This window comes from Berkeleyomyces rouxiae (assembly GCF_048999995.1).
Source record: "Berkeleyomyces rouxiae strain 22BRR77 chromosome Unknown BrBRR77_ptg000001l, whole genome shotgun sequence".
In the NCBI taxonomy this organism is placed as follows: Eukaryota; Fungi; Ascomycota; class Sordariomycetes; order Microascales; family Ceratocystidaceae; genus Berkeleyomyces; species Berkeleyomyces rouxiae.
The window spans coordinates 1,803,800-1,813,752 of NW_027396491.1; the positions used below are offsets into that span (position 1 = coordinate 1,803,800).

The 9,953-nt window shown below is 53.0% G+C and overlaps 4 protein-coding genes across 4 annotated transcripts; 2 read left to right on the forward strand and 2 right to left on the reverse strand.

Annotated features, from left to right (window-relative positions):
* Positions 1–686: 686 nt before the first annotated feature.
* BROUX77_000529 (uncharacterized protein) lies at positions 687–1,349 on the forward strand (the record flags this gene model as incomplete). The annotated part of the gene is made up of 2 exons (XM_073750143.1): positions 687–803; positions 873–1,349. 2 exons carry the CDS (start codon positions 687–689, stop codon positions 1,347–1,349), a joined length of 594 nt encoding a protein of 197 aa, XP_073608766.1.
* Positions 1,350–1,964: 615 nt separating this feature from the next.
* On the reverse strand, positions 1,965–3,453 carry BROUX77_000530 (uncharacterized protein; the record flags this gene model as incomplete). Its single annotated transcript, XM_073750155.1, has 3 exons — positions 1,965–2,392; positions 2,450–3,061; positions 3,132–3,453. The coding sequence occupies 3 exons, from the start codon at positions 3,451–3,453 to the stop codon at positions 1,965–1,967; spliced, it is 1,362 nt and encodes a 453-aa protein (XP_073608767.1).
* Positions 3,454–4,080: 627 nt separating this feature from the next.
* On the forward strand, positions 4,081–6,591 carry BROUX77_000531 (uncharacterized protein; the record flags this gene model as incomplete). The annotated part of the gene is made up of 1 exon (XM_073750166.1): positions 4,081–6,591. The coding sequence occupies one exon, from the start codon at positions 4,081–4,083 to the stop codon at positions 6,589–6,591; it is 2,511 nt and encodes an 836-aa protein (XP_073608768.1).
* Positions 6,592–7,234: 643 nt separating this feature from the next.
* On the reverse strand, positions 7,235–9,273 carry BROUX77_000532 (uncharacterized protein; the record flags this gene model as incomplete). The annotated part of the gene is made up of 2 exons (XM_073750177.1): positions 7,235–8,121; positions 8,205–9,273. The coding sequence occupies 2 exons, from the start codon at positions 9,271–9,273 to the stop codon at positions 7,235–7,237; spliced, it is 1,956 nt and encodes a 651-aa protein (XP_073608769.1).
* Positions 9,274–9,953: the final 680 nt, after the last annotated feature.

Below are 9,953 nucleotides of genomic sequence, written 5' to 3' on the forward strand. Positions count from 1 at the left end.
CTAATTATCGCTATAAAAACACTTGACTTCAATCAATCTTTAGAAACTATTGATATTTTTCAAGTCTCAAAATTCATAACAAGACGTTGTGAAGGGCCACTTGGGATCATGGGCCAAGTATAAACTCACGTTTGATACCGGAAGTTATGAGTGACAGCAACAATTTCACTATAGACTCGTACCACATAGTCAGATAGTGTTGCCAGGCACATGTGGCTGTGCCTCGACCTACTACTACAAAGCTTTCATACAGATAAATACCTAGGACCTAGATTATGATGGCTAAAATGGTCTATTCACTAAGAGTATCTACTGGTACTCAAACAGAGCAAGTCCCTATGACGTAATGTTACCCAAAGATTAGGCCAGTTACCGGCCTTTGAAGAACAACCGGAAGACTTGAGATCGGGACTTGAGCTATTATAGCGGGCGTCACCGCGCACCGAGCCATAAGTCTATTCAAAAGGCGACACCAGGCCTTTGTCCGCTGGGCCGATCGAGTAAGGCTATCAAGGCGACAGCGTTGCGGTCAGGGCCAATGGTTCTGTTGCTTGATAAGCGCTACCAAAAGCGGGGCTTGCTTGCACCACACCTTGACTAGCTTGAGCAGACTTATTACCACGAAGTCCTCTTATCAAGCTTGCTCGAAGTGTACCATCACCAGTATAACGGTTGTCTGATATATCATGTGCGCAAAAGTTCTGACTGCCCGTGGTGGGCCCGCTGAAGCTCTGAAGAAGCTTCAAACTGCCATGGAATCCAAATGCGACCGCCCAGAGCCTATTCCAAAGCCCTCCAATGATGTGAGCAAGCCCAGCACAGGCCCTGATCCAACACCACCAGCTGTCATCGGCTAACCATCATCACTGCAGCTAAACGCACTGAAACGAGACGGCGACTCTTTCACTTTCAACTCTTTCACTACCGACGATGCCTTCCAGCTAGGTACGCTGCTCCACGCGCGACTACTCCCCTATGCACGGGAGGGCAGGCCGACGCTGATCAGCATTGCTCTGGCCAACAGCTCACAAGTGCTGTATCAGAGTGTCACGGGGCCTGGAACGGCGCCTGACAACGAGTGCTGGGCGCGTCGGAAGCGCAACACAGTGATCCGGTTCGGAGTCAGCTCATGGTTCATGCACAACAAGTTTAAGGGCAACCAGGCGGATTTCCTTGACAAGTATTCCATTCCGGATGCAATTAGGGGCGACTACGCAATCCACGGCGGTGGCGTCCCGATTAAAGTGAAGGGTGTGGAGGGGATCGTCGCGGTAGTGGTAGTTAGTGGACTAAAACAGGACGAGGATCACGGCGTAATTGTCGACGTGATTAAGCGGAATTGGGAGTAGAGTTTATGGAAAGGGACCTTAGGTTATCAGCAATTGGAGATAAACTCAGTGAAGAGCGGTATCCATGTTATCTTGTGCTCAAAGTAACATAACCTTGACTTGTTTGGCTTTGGAGCCGCTGGCCGCCTCAATCAGAGCACAAAATGCTAGTGACGCCTTGTCGTGACGCTGTGAAATCATCAGTGCTTGACTGGGAAATGTCTTTGTTTACTCATCACTGGCCGTTCTAATTTGCCAAAGCTCAAGTGCCCCCAATCTGCGCCTGGGCGACCGACATGATGGTGAAAAGCACGCTAGTTAAATGCGTCATCGTAATTTTATCTGACCGCGTCATGTGTCACTGCACTGTGTCCCTTGAGATGTACTACAAGTACAAGTGTACAGCCAGAAATCTCCAGCAAGTCTCCTCTATTGAGGGATCGCGTTAAATGACAATGGTGGGACCGTACCATGTTGTGTTGTTGGGATATTGTCGTGTATGTATACGTATACACGTCTAGTTATGTGTTGGTACAAAGAACGCTCGTCTAGCTAGCAAGAGTATAACAAAGGGCCTACCCTGACCCTGATTGCTGATATTACGTTCGTACCTCTAAAAAAGCGTCACGACTGTTTTTAGTCGCTGTCCTCGGAAGACTCTGCCTTCTTTTTACCCCGCACTGGCTTTTTCGCTGGCGCCTTCTTGACTGCCGTCTTCTTGGTGGTGGCCTTACTCGACTTGCGGTCCACCTGGTCCTGGATCTTGGCACGTTCACTCGCTCCACGGGCTTGTAATTCTTCTTCGAGCTGCTTGAACTCATCAGTCTCGGTATCTGCCCCAATAAGACTCTCCAAAAGCTTGATCTCGTCAGCCCAGATCTGCTTGTTCTCAACAGACTTGCCATTCGAATCTTTGGAGTCAATAGGCGTCTCGAGAATCATTGGCATGTCGCAGAATGCCTCGTTGTTCATGATAGCATGGAAGGCCCGAAGGCCAATGAATCCTGTGCCAATGTTGGCATGGAGGTCACGATTGGAGTTGAAGGGCGCTTTGCTATCATTAACTATTTGGGATAGTATTAGTAGGTGATCTATAATGTAGTAGAAGCAAACTGACTTACGGTGGAAAGCGCGGAGATATTTCATGCCCACCACGCGGTCGAACTCGTCAAACGTCTCCTTGCAGGATTCGGCTGTGCGGATGTCATATCCAGCGGCAAAAGCATGGCAAGTATCGATACACACCGCTACTCGACTCTTGTCTTTGACGCCGTCGATGATCATTTTTAGATCCTCGAAACGTCCACCCACAACATTACCAGCACCAGCCATATTCTCAAGTACTGGGATGACAGTCTTGGTTTCCTTGTGGGCGGCATTGATGCGATCTGCAATGCGCTTACACGCCGACTCCATGCTCTCACCACCAGTGCTTCCGGGGTGGAAGTTGTACAACAAGATGCCCAGTGCATCGCAACGCTTCAGGTCGTCGACAAAGCTGGTATATGCTTGATCGCCCTTGGCTTTGTCTGTTTGCGCCAGGTTGACGAGATATGAGCCATGGGGGAGAACATGCTTGCAAGAGTTGTAATGGCTATGCTTTGTGGCTGAGATGTAGCCATCACGGGCAGCAGGGTCAAGCGGGGGGTTGTTCCATTTGCGCTGAGACTTGAGGAATAGTGCGAATGAGTTGGCACCGATGTGGACAGCATTTGGTGGCGCATTTTGAACACCTGGTGCAGTAACATGTTAGAGTGGGAAACTTTCAATTGAACGTGCAAGTCTTGAACTGTGGGTACTAACCTCCGGCAGCGCTAATATGGGCGCCAATGTACATGGCCTTTTTCAACTTGGAAATGGCGGTGCGCTCGATTAAAGGAGTCATGTCGTCGGTGTTCTTGGACTTGGCCGGAGCCCTGGGCTTAGGTTTCGCGCGGGACTTGACAGGCAGGGAGAGAAGCTCCGACTTTACAGGCAGAGGTGTTGGTGCTGATCTTTGCTTCTTGTTTGGCTTGGGCTTTGTTTCGGTGTCAGACTCGCTTTTGATGTCAGCATCGTCCAAGTCCTCAACTTTGCGTTTAGACGATTCAGCGGCAGCGCTTCTGGTTGACTTGCGAGGTGCCATTTCTCGATACTGATTGGCTGAAGTGACCGTGGAGGTTACGGGTAGAGAGATAAGGTAGAAATGAGCAAGAAAAAAGGTATTTTTTAGAGTTGGATGCTGTCCTATCTTCCAAAGCACAGCGTGGCCAAGTCATCCGCAGCTTTAAAGACATGGTCCAAAGACGCGTTCTCAAACAAAGACTCGAGATTGGATGCGCGTGACACAAGAGCTCTCAACACGACATCACGTGAATCCAAGTAGAGAAAAGACCCATAAAAATGACACTAACAGAGTGCTTCGAAGAGTTGCATATAAAGCTGTTAGAGTAAGCTTCCCGTGTTGCAGATTTGCCCATTAGTCATCAAGGCAGACGTCATGGAAGCCATATTGGCAAGTCTGGTTCTCTTATTTCATTCAATCCTTCCTTTCATCTCCCGCAGCGGCTCGTTGTCGGTTTCAAGCTGTCTGCAACAACCGCCTCAACATATTAGCGCGCTCTTTACCACCAGCTTATTATTTACTTTATCTATATCTCTCTTCTTCTGTTGCCAGTTATTCATCTAGAGCCGACGGCGCATTGCGACGCCACACAGGTTGATTGAAGCCTCTCGTCTCCTTTGCCCACTTCTATCCGCCTGAATAACCGCCATGTCTTCGGCTACCAAGCGCAAGGCCCCCAGTGCTACTGAGGGTGCTCTCAAAGCCGGCCGACTCTCCAAGGGCTCAACGCCCGGTGCAGCCACTCCCAGGAGCGCTGCCGGCGATGACGACAACGATGTGGTAGAAGCTAGTGACATCCCGGAAGATCTTAACAAGGCCATTGCCCGCAACATCCAAAAGTTTGACATCAGCGCTTTCCCCTACGACCTTAATTCCGGTGTCAGAGACATGGCAACCGGCTTTTTTGACCCGGTACACAAACGCGACTTTACCGGCCTTCGCCTTAAACCAAATCATCAAACACTCCCCCTCCGAATTGATGGCTGGGGAAAGCTTGTTCTCGAGAGTTTCCACCCGCTTGCACCCCGTGTGCAGGATTTCCTCATCACGATCGCTGAACCGACCTCCCGACCGCACTTTATACACGAATACCGCCTTACGACCCATAGTTTGTACGCTGCTGTGTCCGTGGGCTTAAACCCTATGGACATCATTAACACTTTGGATCGCTTCCTGAAAACGGACATGCCTCCTAATGTCAAAGAGTACATCACCTACTGTGGTCGAAGTTACGGAAAGGTCAAGCTAGTCTTGCGCAACAACAAATACTATGTTGAGACCACCGACGCCAATGTGCTACAAATTCTGCTAAAGGACTGGGAAATCGGCTCCTTCAGAATGCAGGGCGCTGAGGAAACAACAACAGTTGCACCGACTATGGCTGGTTTAGTCATTGCTGGTACGAAGGATGCCGCTGGTGTGCGTGAAGCCGAAGGTCTCAAGGACGGCAAGCCAAACGGTGAACAGCCTATCCAGGCCCACGCTGCAGAGGAAGAGGATGACGATGATGTGGACTCACATGAGGTCATCCACGCCTTCCAAATCAAAGATGAGAAGGTCGGTGCCACGGCCCAGCGGTGTCTGGCTTTACATTATCCTGCTTTAGAAGAGTACGACTTCCGCAACGATCACATCAACCCCAACCTTGAAATCGACCTGAGACCAGGAACCCAGATCCGTCCGTACCAGGAAAAAAGTCTCAGCAAAATGTTTGGTAACGGGCGTGCCAAATCGGGTATTATAGTCTTGCCATGTGGCGCCGGCAAGACTCTAGTCGGAGTCACAGCGGCTTGCACCATCCGCAAGGGTGTTGTGGTTCTGGCTACTAGCAATATGTCTGCGATCCAGTGGAGAAACGAGTTCTTGAAATGGTCCAACATTGACCCCGACAGCATCGCTGTTTTCTCTTCCGATAGCAAGTCTGTTTTCACCGGAAACACAGGTATCATCGTGACGACCTACTCCATGGTGACAAACACTCGAGAGCGTGCTCATGAGTCGGCCAAGATGATGAAGTTCTTGCAAAGCCGTGAGTGGGGTCTTATGTTGCTCGACGAAGTGCACGTTGTGCCCGCGCAAATGTTCCGTCGTGTCGTTGGCTCTATCAAGTCGCATTCCAAGCTTGGACTAACTGCTACGCTGCTTCGAGAGGACGACAAGATTGAAGATTTAAACTTCCTGATTGGCCCCAAGCTATACGAGGCCAACTGGATGGAGCTGTCACAAAAGGGATTCATCGCCAAAGTTCAGTGCGCGGTTGTTTGGTGTCCCATGCCGACTGAGTTCTACGAGCAGTACCTCAAAGCCAGCGCGCGCAGTCGCTCGCTGTTTTGCGTCATGAATCCATCCAAGTTCCAAGCCTGCCAGTACCTAATCAAATATCACGAAAGTCGTGGCGACAAAATTATCGTCTTCTCAGACAACGTCTACGCCCTGGAGGTGTATGCCAAGAAGCTCATGAAGCCATTCTTGTACGGAGGAACCAGCAACGCCGAGCGCCAGGAAATTCTGGAATTCTTCCGCTCATCGCCCAACTGCAGTACTCTTTTCCTGTCAAAGATTGGTGATACCTCGCTGGATCTGCCCGAGGCTACCTGTCTCATCCAAATTTCGGCGCAATATGGATCCCGCCGACAGGAAGCCCAGCGTTTAGGCCGTGTGCTACGAGCCAAGCGTCGTAACGAAGAAGGATTCAACGCCTTCTTCTACTCGCTTGTGTCCAAGGACACAGTTGAAATGTCCTTTTCTTCCAAGCGCCAGGCTTTCTTGGTCGACCAGGGCTACGCCTTCAAAGTTATTACACAGCTCAAGAACATTGAAAACACGCCTGACCTAGCCTTTGCCACGCCCGAGTCGCGCCGTGAGCTGCTGCAGAAGCTGCTTGTCGACCAGGAGAGCAAGAGCTGGAAGGACGAGGAGAAGGAGGCAGCTGGCCTAGCCGCCGACGGAAACATGTTCTACGGACCCGACGGAAAGCCTCTGCGCAAGGGCGCCCGCCGCACAGCTGGTCAGCTCAAGGGCCTTAGCGGTGGCAACGACATGGCATACATTGAGCAGAACAAGAGCGCAAACAAGGCGCTGATGAAGAAGAAGAAGGGCCATGCCGGCTTCTTCAAGTCGCTGCAGCGTGAAAACGAGAAGCGCCGCAAGGGTGAATAGAGCTGCTGGTATATCACAGAGGGGGAAGGCAAAAGAAGCACGGCTCAGGCCTAGCACATGGTGTTGTTGTTTCTTTCGGCATGTTGATCTCGTTTACTTGGAGTTGGGCGTTTCCGGATTCGTGTTTTCATTTCAAGTGTTTCTTTTTTATTCTTCACTATCTCCTTCATAGCCGATGCTCCAGACGTCAACCAAGAAAGACCTCCGCCGACAATGGGCGGACTAAAATACACACGTTTGGTTATGCCTCCCCTGTCCATAATGATGCCCGGTACTATCGTGATGATTGCATATAGTGAATGGGCCAGGTTGGACGTTATACGGACACAAGCAGGGAATATTGTTTCATGACGGGATAGCGAATAGATTTGACTTGAACAGACAAAAAGAAAAGAAGAGATACAAAAGGGGGTGGCTTCAAAGAAAAAAAAAGACCAAGACATGTAAATCAATAACCACGTGGGTACGTACAAGAAGAAGAATAGACGAATAGAAAAGATCCAAAACACCTCCACGCAGAAAGGCAGGCTTCAGAAATGACGAAGAATTTTGAGCAACGCGAACGCAAAAAAAAGGAATGAGAAGAATAAAGACACTTGAGAAAAGAAAAGAAAAAAAGAAAACTATAAATACCAGTTTCTTCTTACTCCTTCGGCGCCGACAACTGCGTCGCAATCAGTCCAATGTGCTTCTCCATTGCCGCAATCTGCTCCGACTTTTCACGGTCCGTCTTCTCCAGCGTCGCCAGTCGCGACTCCAGACTGATTATGTACGTCCAGATCGCCGCATTGCCCGAGGTGAACATGTTCAGACTCGGGTCCGCAGCCGTAGTCGTCGTCGCGACGGCCGGCTGCGCTGGCGCCGGCGTCGCAGCAACAACAGCTGTAGTGGTAGTTGTGGGCGTAGTCGTCGCCTCTGCCGTCGTCGTCGCTGCGGGTGCGGCTGTCGTGACTGCAGGTGTCGCGAGCGCTGGTGCCGGCGCCACTGCGGCCGCCGTCGCGGGCGGCGTGCTGGTCACCAGCGCAACGCCGGACACGACCGGCTTCTCGTCGGGGGCACGCTGTGCGTCAGTGGGCTGCACGCCGTCAGCCAAGTCCTTGGAGGGGACGACAGGAATGCCGACGGCGCCGTAGGCCGGGGCAGCGCTAGGATCGCGGGCTGTCGCGGCCGCAGCCGCAGCCGCAGCAGCGGAGGGCTGGAGATGCAGCGATGTCATGCGCGGGTCCTGGAACTGGCCCTCGGCGACCTGGAAGCGGGCGTCTGGCTGGGTGTAGACGACGCTGCCGTCGGGGGCAAGCAGGTTGTGATTATCGAGGTCGTTGGCGTCGACAAAGGTGTTCATGCTGGTGCGGCGGGCGGCGCAGCCGCCGACGCCCTTGCTGTGGCGCGCGAGGGCATCGCCACGGGCAAATTTGCGCTCGCACTTGGGGCAAACATGAGGCTTTTCGCCGGTGTGCAGTTTGCCGTGGCGTTTCAGATCGTGGAGTCGGCGGAAGCTCATGTCGCATCTGTTGCAGGAATATGGCTTGTCTGGTGTTGTGTTAGTTGGTGCGCAATAGGATATGGCGGCCATGATAAGGGGGAGGGGAGAGATTGGAAGGGCTTAGACTTACCAGAACCAGTCTGTGGGGATGCCAGAGGAAAGGCAATGGGTCGCACCGGGGTGTTCGGAAGAGATATGGGACCAGGTCCGGGCTGTAATTGGGGCCCGGGATAAGGTATATTGGGCTGGGTCTTGTTGGCGTCGTGGATGACTACCGCAGCGTGATGTACGTTTCCTACGGTGACATCTAGGGGCGCCGAGCCTGTGCTAACCGGCACACTGGCCATTGCTTGTTGGGCTTGCGATTGGCTCAAAGCATTGGCTGCCTCGTTGACTTGAGCTGGTGTTGGTGAGACGGTAATCTGAGTTGTTTGCGGGCCCATTGGGGCAGTGGGTGCGGCGGCATTGGCCACGCTAGCCGCTGAAGCCTCAATCGCGCGAGCCGCCACGTCGGTATCAATAAGGCGCATAACTTCCTGCTGCTCTTCGGGGGTCAAGTGGCGCGTCTGATGGTCTGGTTGTGGTTGTAGTTGGTGCTGCTGTTGCGCGTGTTGTTGCGCCTCGTGCGATGGAGTATCGGGAGCGGGGACGGGAGTGGCGGTGTGAGAAGCGAGGTGGGGATTTATTTGCTGCTGGGGCTCGGCGGGCTGGGGCTGCGACTGGAAATGGGCTTCTGGTTGCTGCTGATGTGCCTGGATATCTGCGGCCGGATCGGCCGGTTGAGATGCATTGACGTCGATGGCAGCTGGAGCGGGCGCCGGGGAGTTGTGGTGCGAGACATTGAAGGGCTCCCCATCTAGACGCGCGACCTTGAGACGCTCGGCATCTTCCTGTTCTTGGGTAGGCTCAAGCGAGCGCTTCAGCGGATTGGGGCTCTCGGAGGTGGTATCGTGATGTTGCTGCTGATGGACGCCATTCTGCATTTGAGCATGGGCCTGAGCCTGGGCTTGAGCCTGGGCTGCCAATGCGTCAGCGTGGATAGCTGCGACAGCGGCAGCAGCAGCCTCGGCCGAGGGGGAATGTACAGGCGGGGCGATGGGCGGAGCCGGCGAGGGGCCGGGTTCGGCGACGGGTTGCGGGAGGCCAGGCGGCGAGGCCTGTGGCAGAAGAAGGCTGCTGCCGTTGGTGTCGGTCGACATGGCAAGTCCAGCGCAGGGGCCGAGACAAGGAAACGGGAACGCCGTGGATTATGGGAGAAGAAGCGGGGGCTTGAATGGGGTGCACAAGGAATGCGAAGGCGTGGAAGTTTAGCCAGGCGCAGGGCGCGACGCGGGAGGAACTAAAGGCTCGGAGAAGAGAATCGAGAGGGAAGAGACGTGTCGACAAAGGAAAGCGAAAGAGGAATAAGAAGATCCAGGATACTGCTCGTCTCGGCCTTCTACTCTACGGTGGCGCGTCTGAAGTGAAGGCGCGCTTCTGTCGTGGTGGTCGTCGTGATGGGTGTTTTTTTTTCCTAGCTATCGCCAAGCTGCTCTATTGACGCCAGGCGCGGAATTGCGGCGCTTCCACAGTCGCTGAGCTTCTTCTAACTAGGCCCAGAAAGACTGCGCTACGAAGGGGGTTTTGTGCGCCCGTGAGTGGTGATGATGGCTGTTGGGCAAGGCCGAGGGGGGAAAAAAAGGAAAAGAGAAAAACAACACAGTCAACGATGGCACAAAACTGGCGGTTTCGCGCAGCGCATTCAAGCAAAAAAAGCCCGGCGGGCTTCTTCTAGCAGCTCCTTGGGGCGACCGCGACAGCTTAAACGATTATGGAGTCGCTCCAACAAGCAAGGTTCGCAGAGCAGGTTTAGGAATTGAGGCTTTGAGGCTGTCGGGGT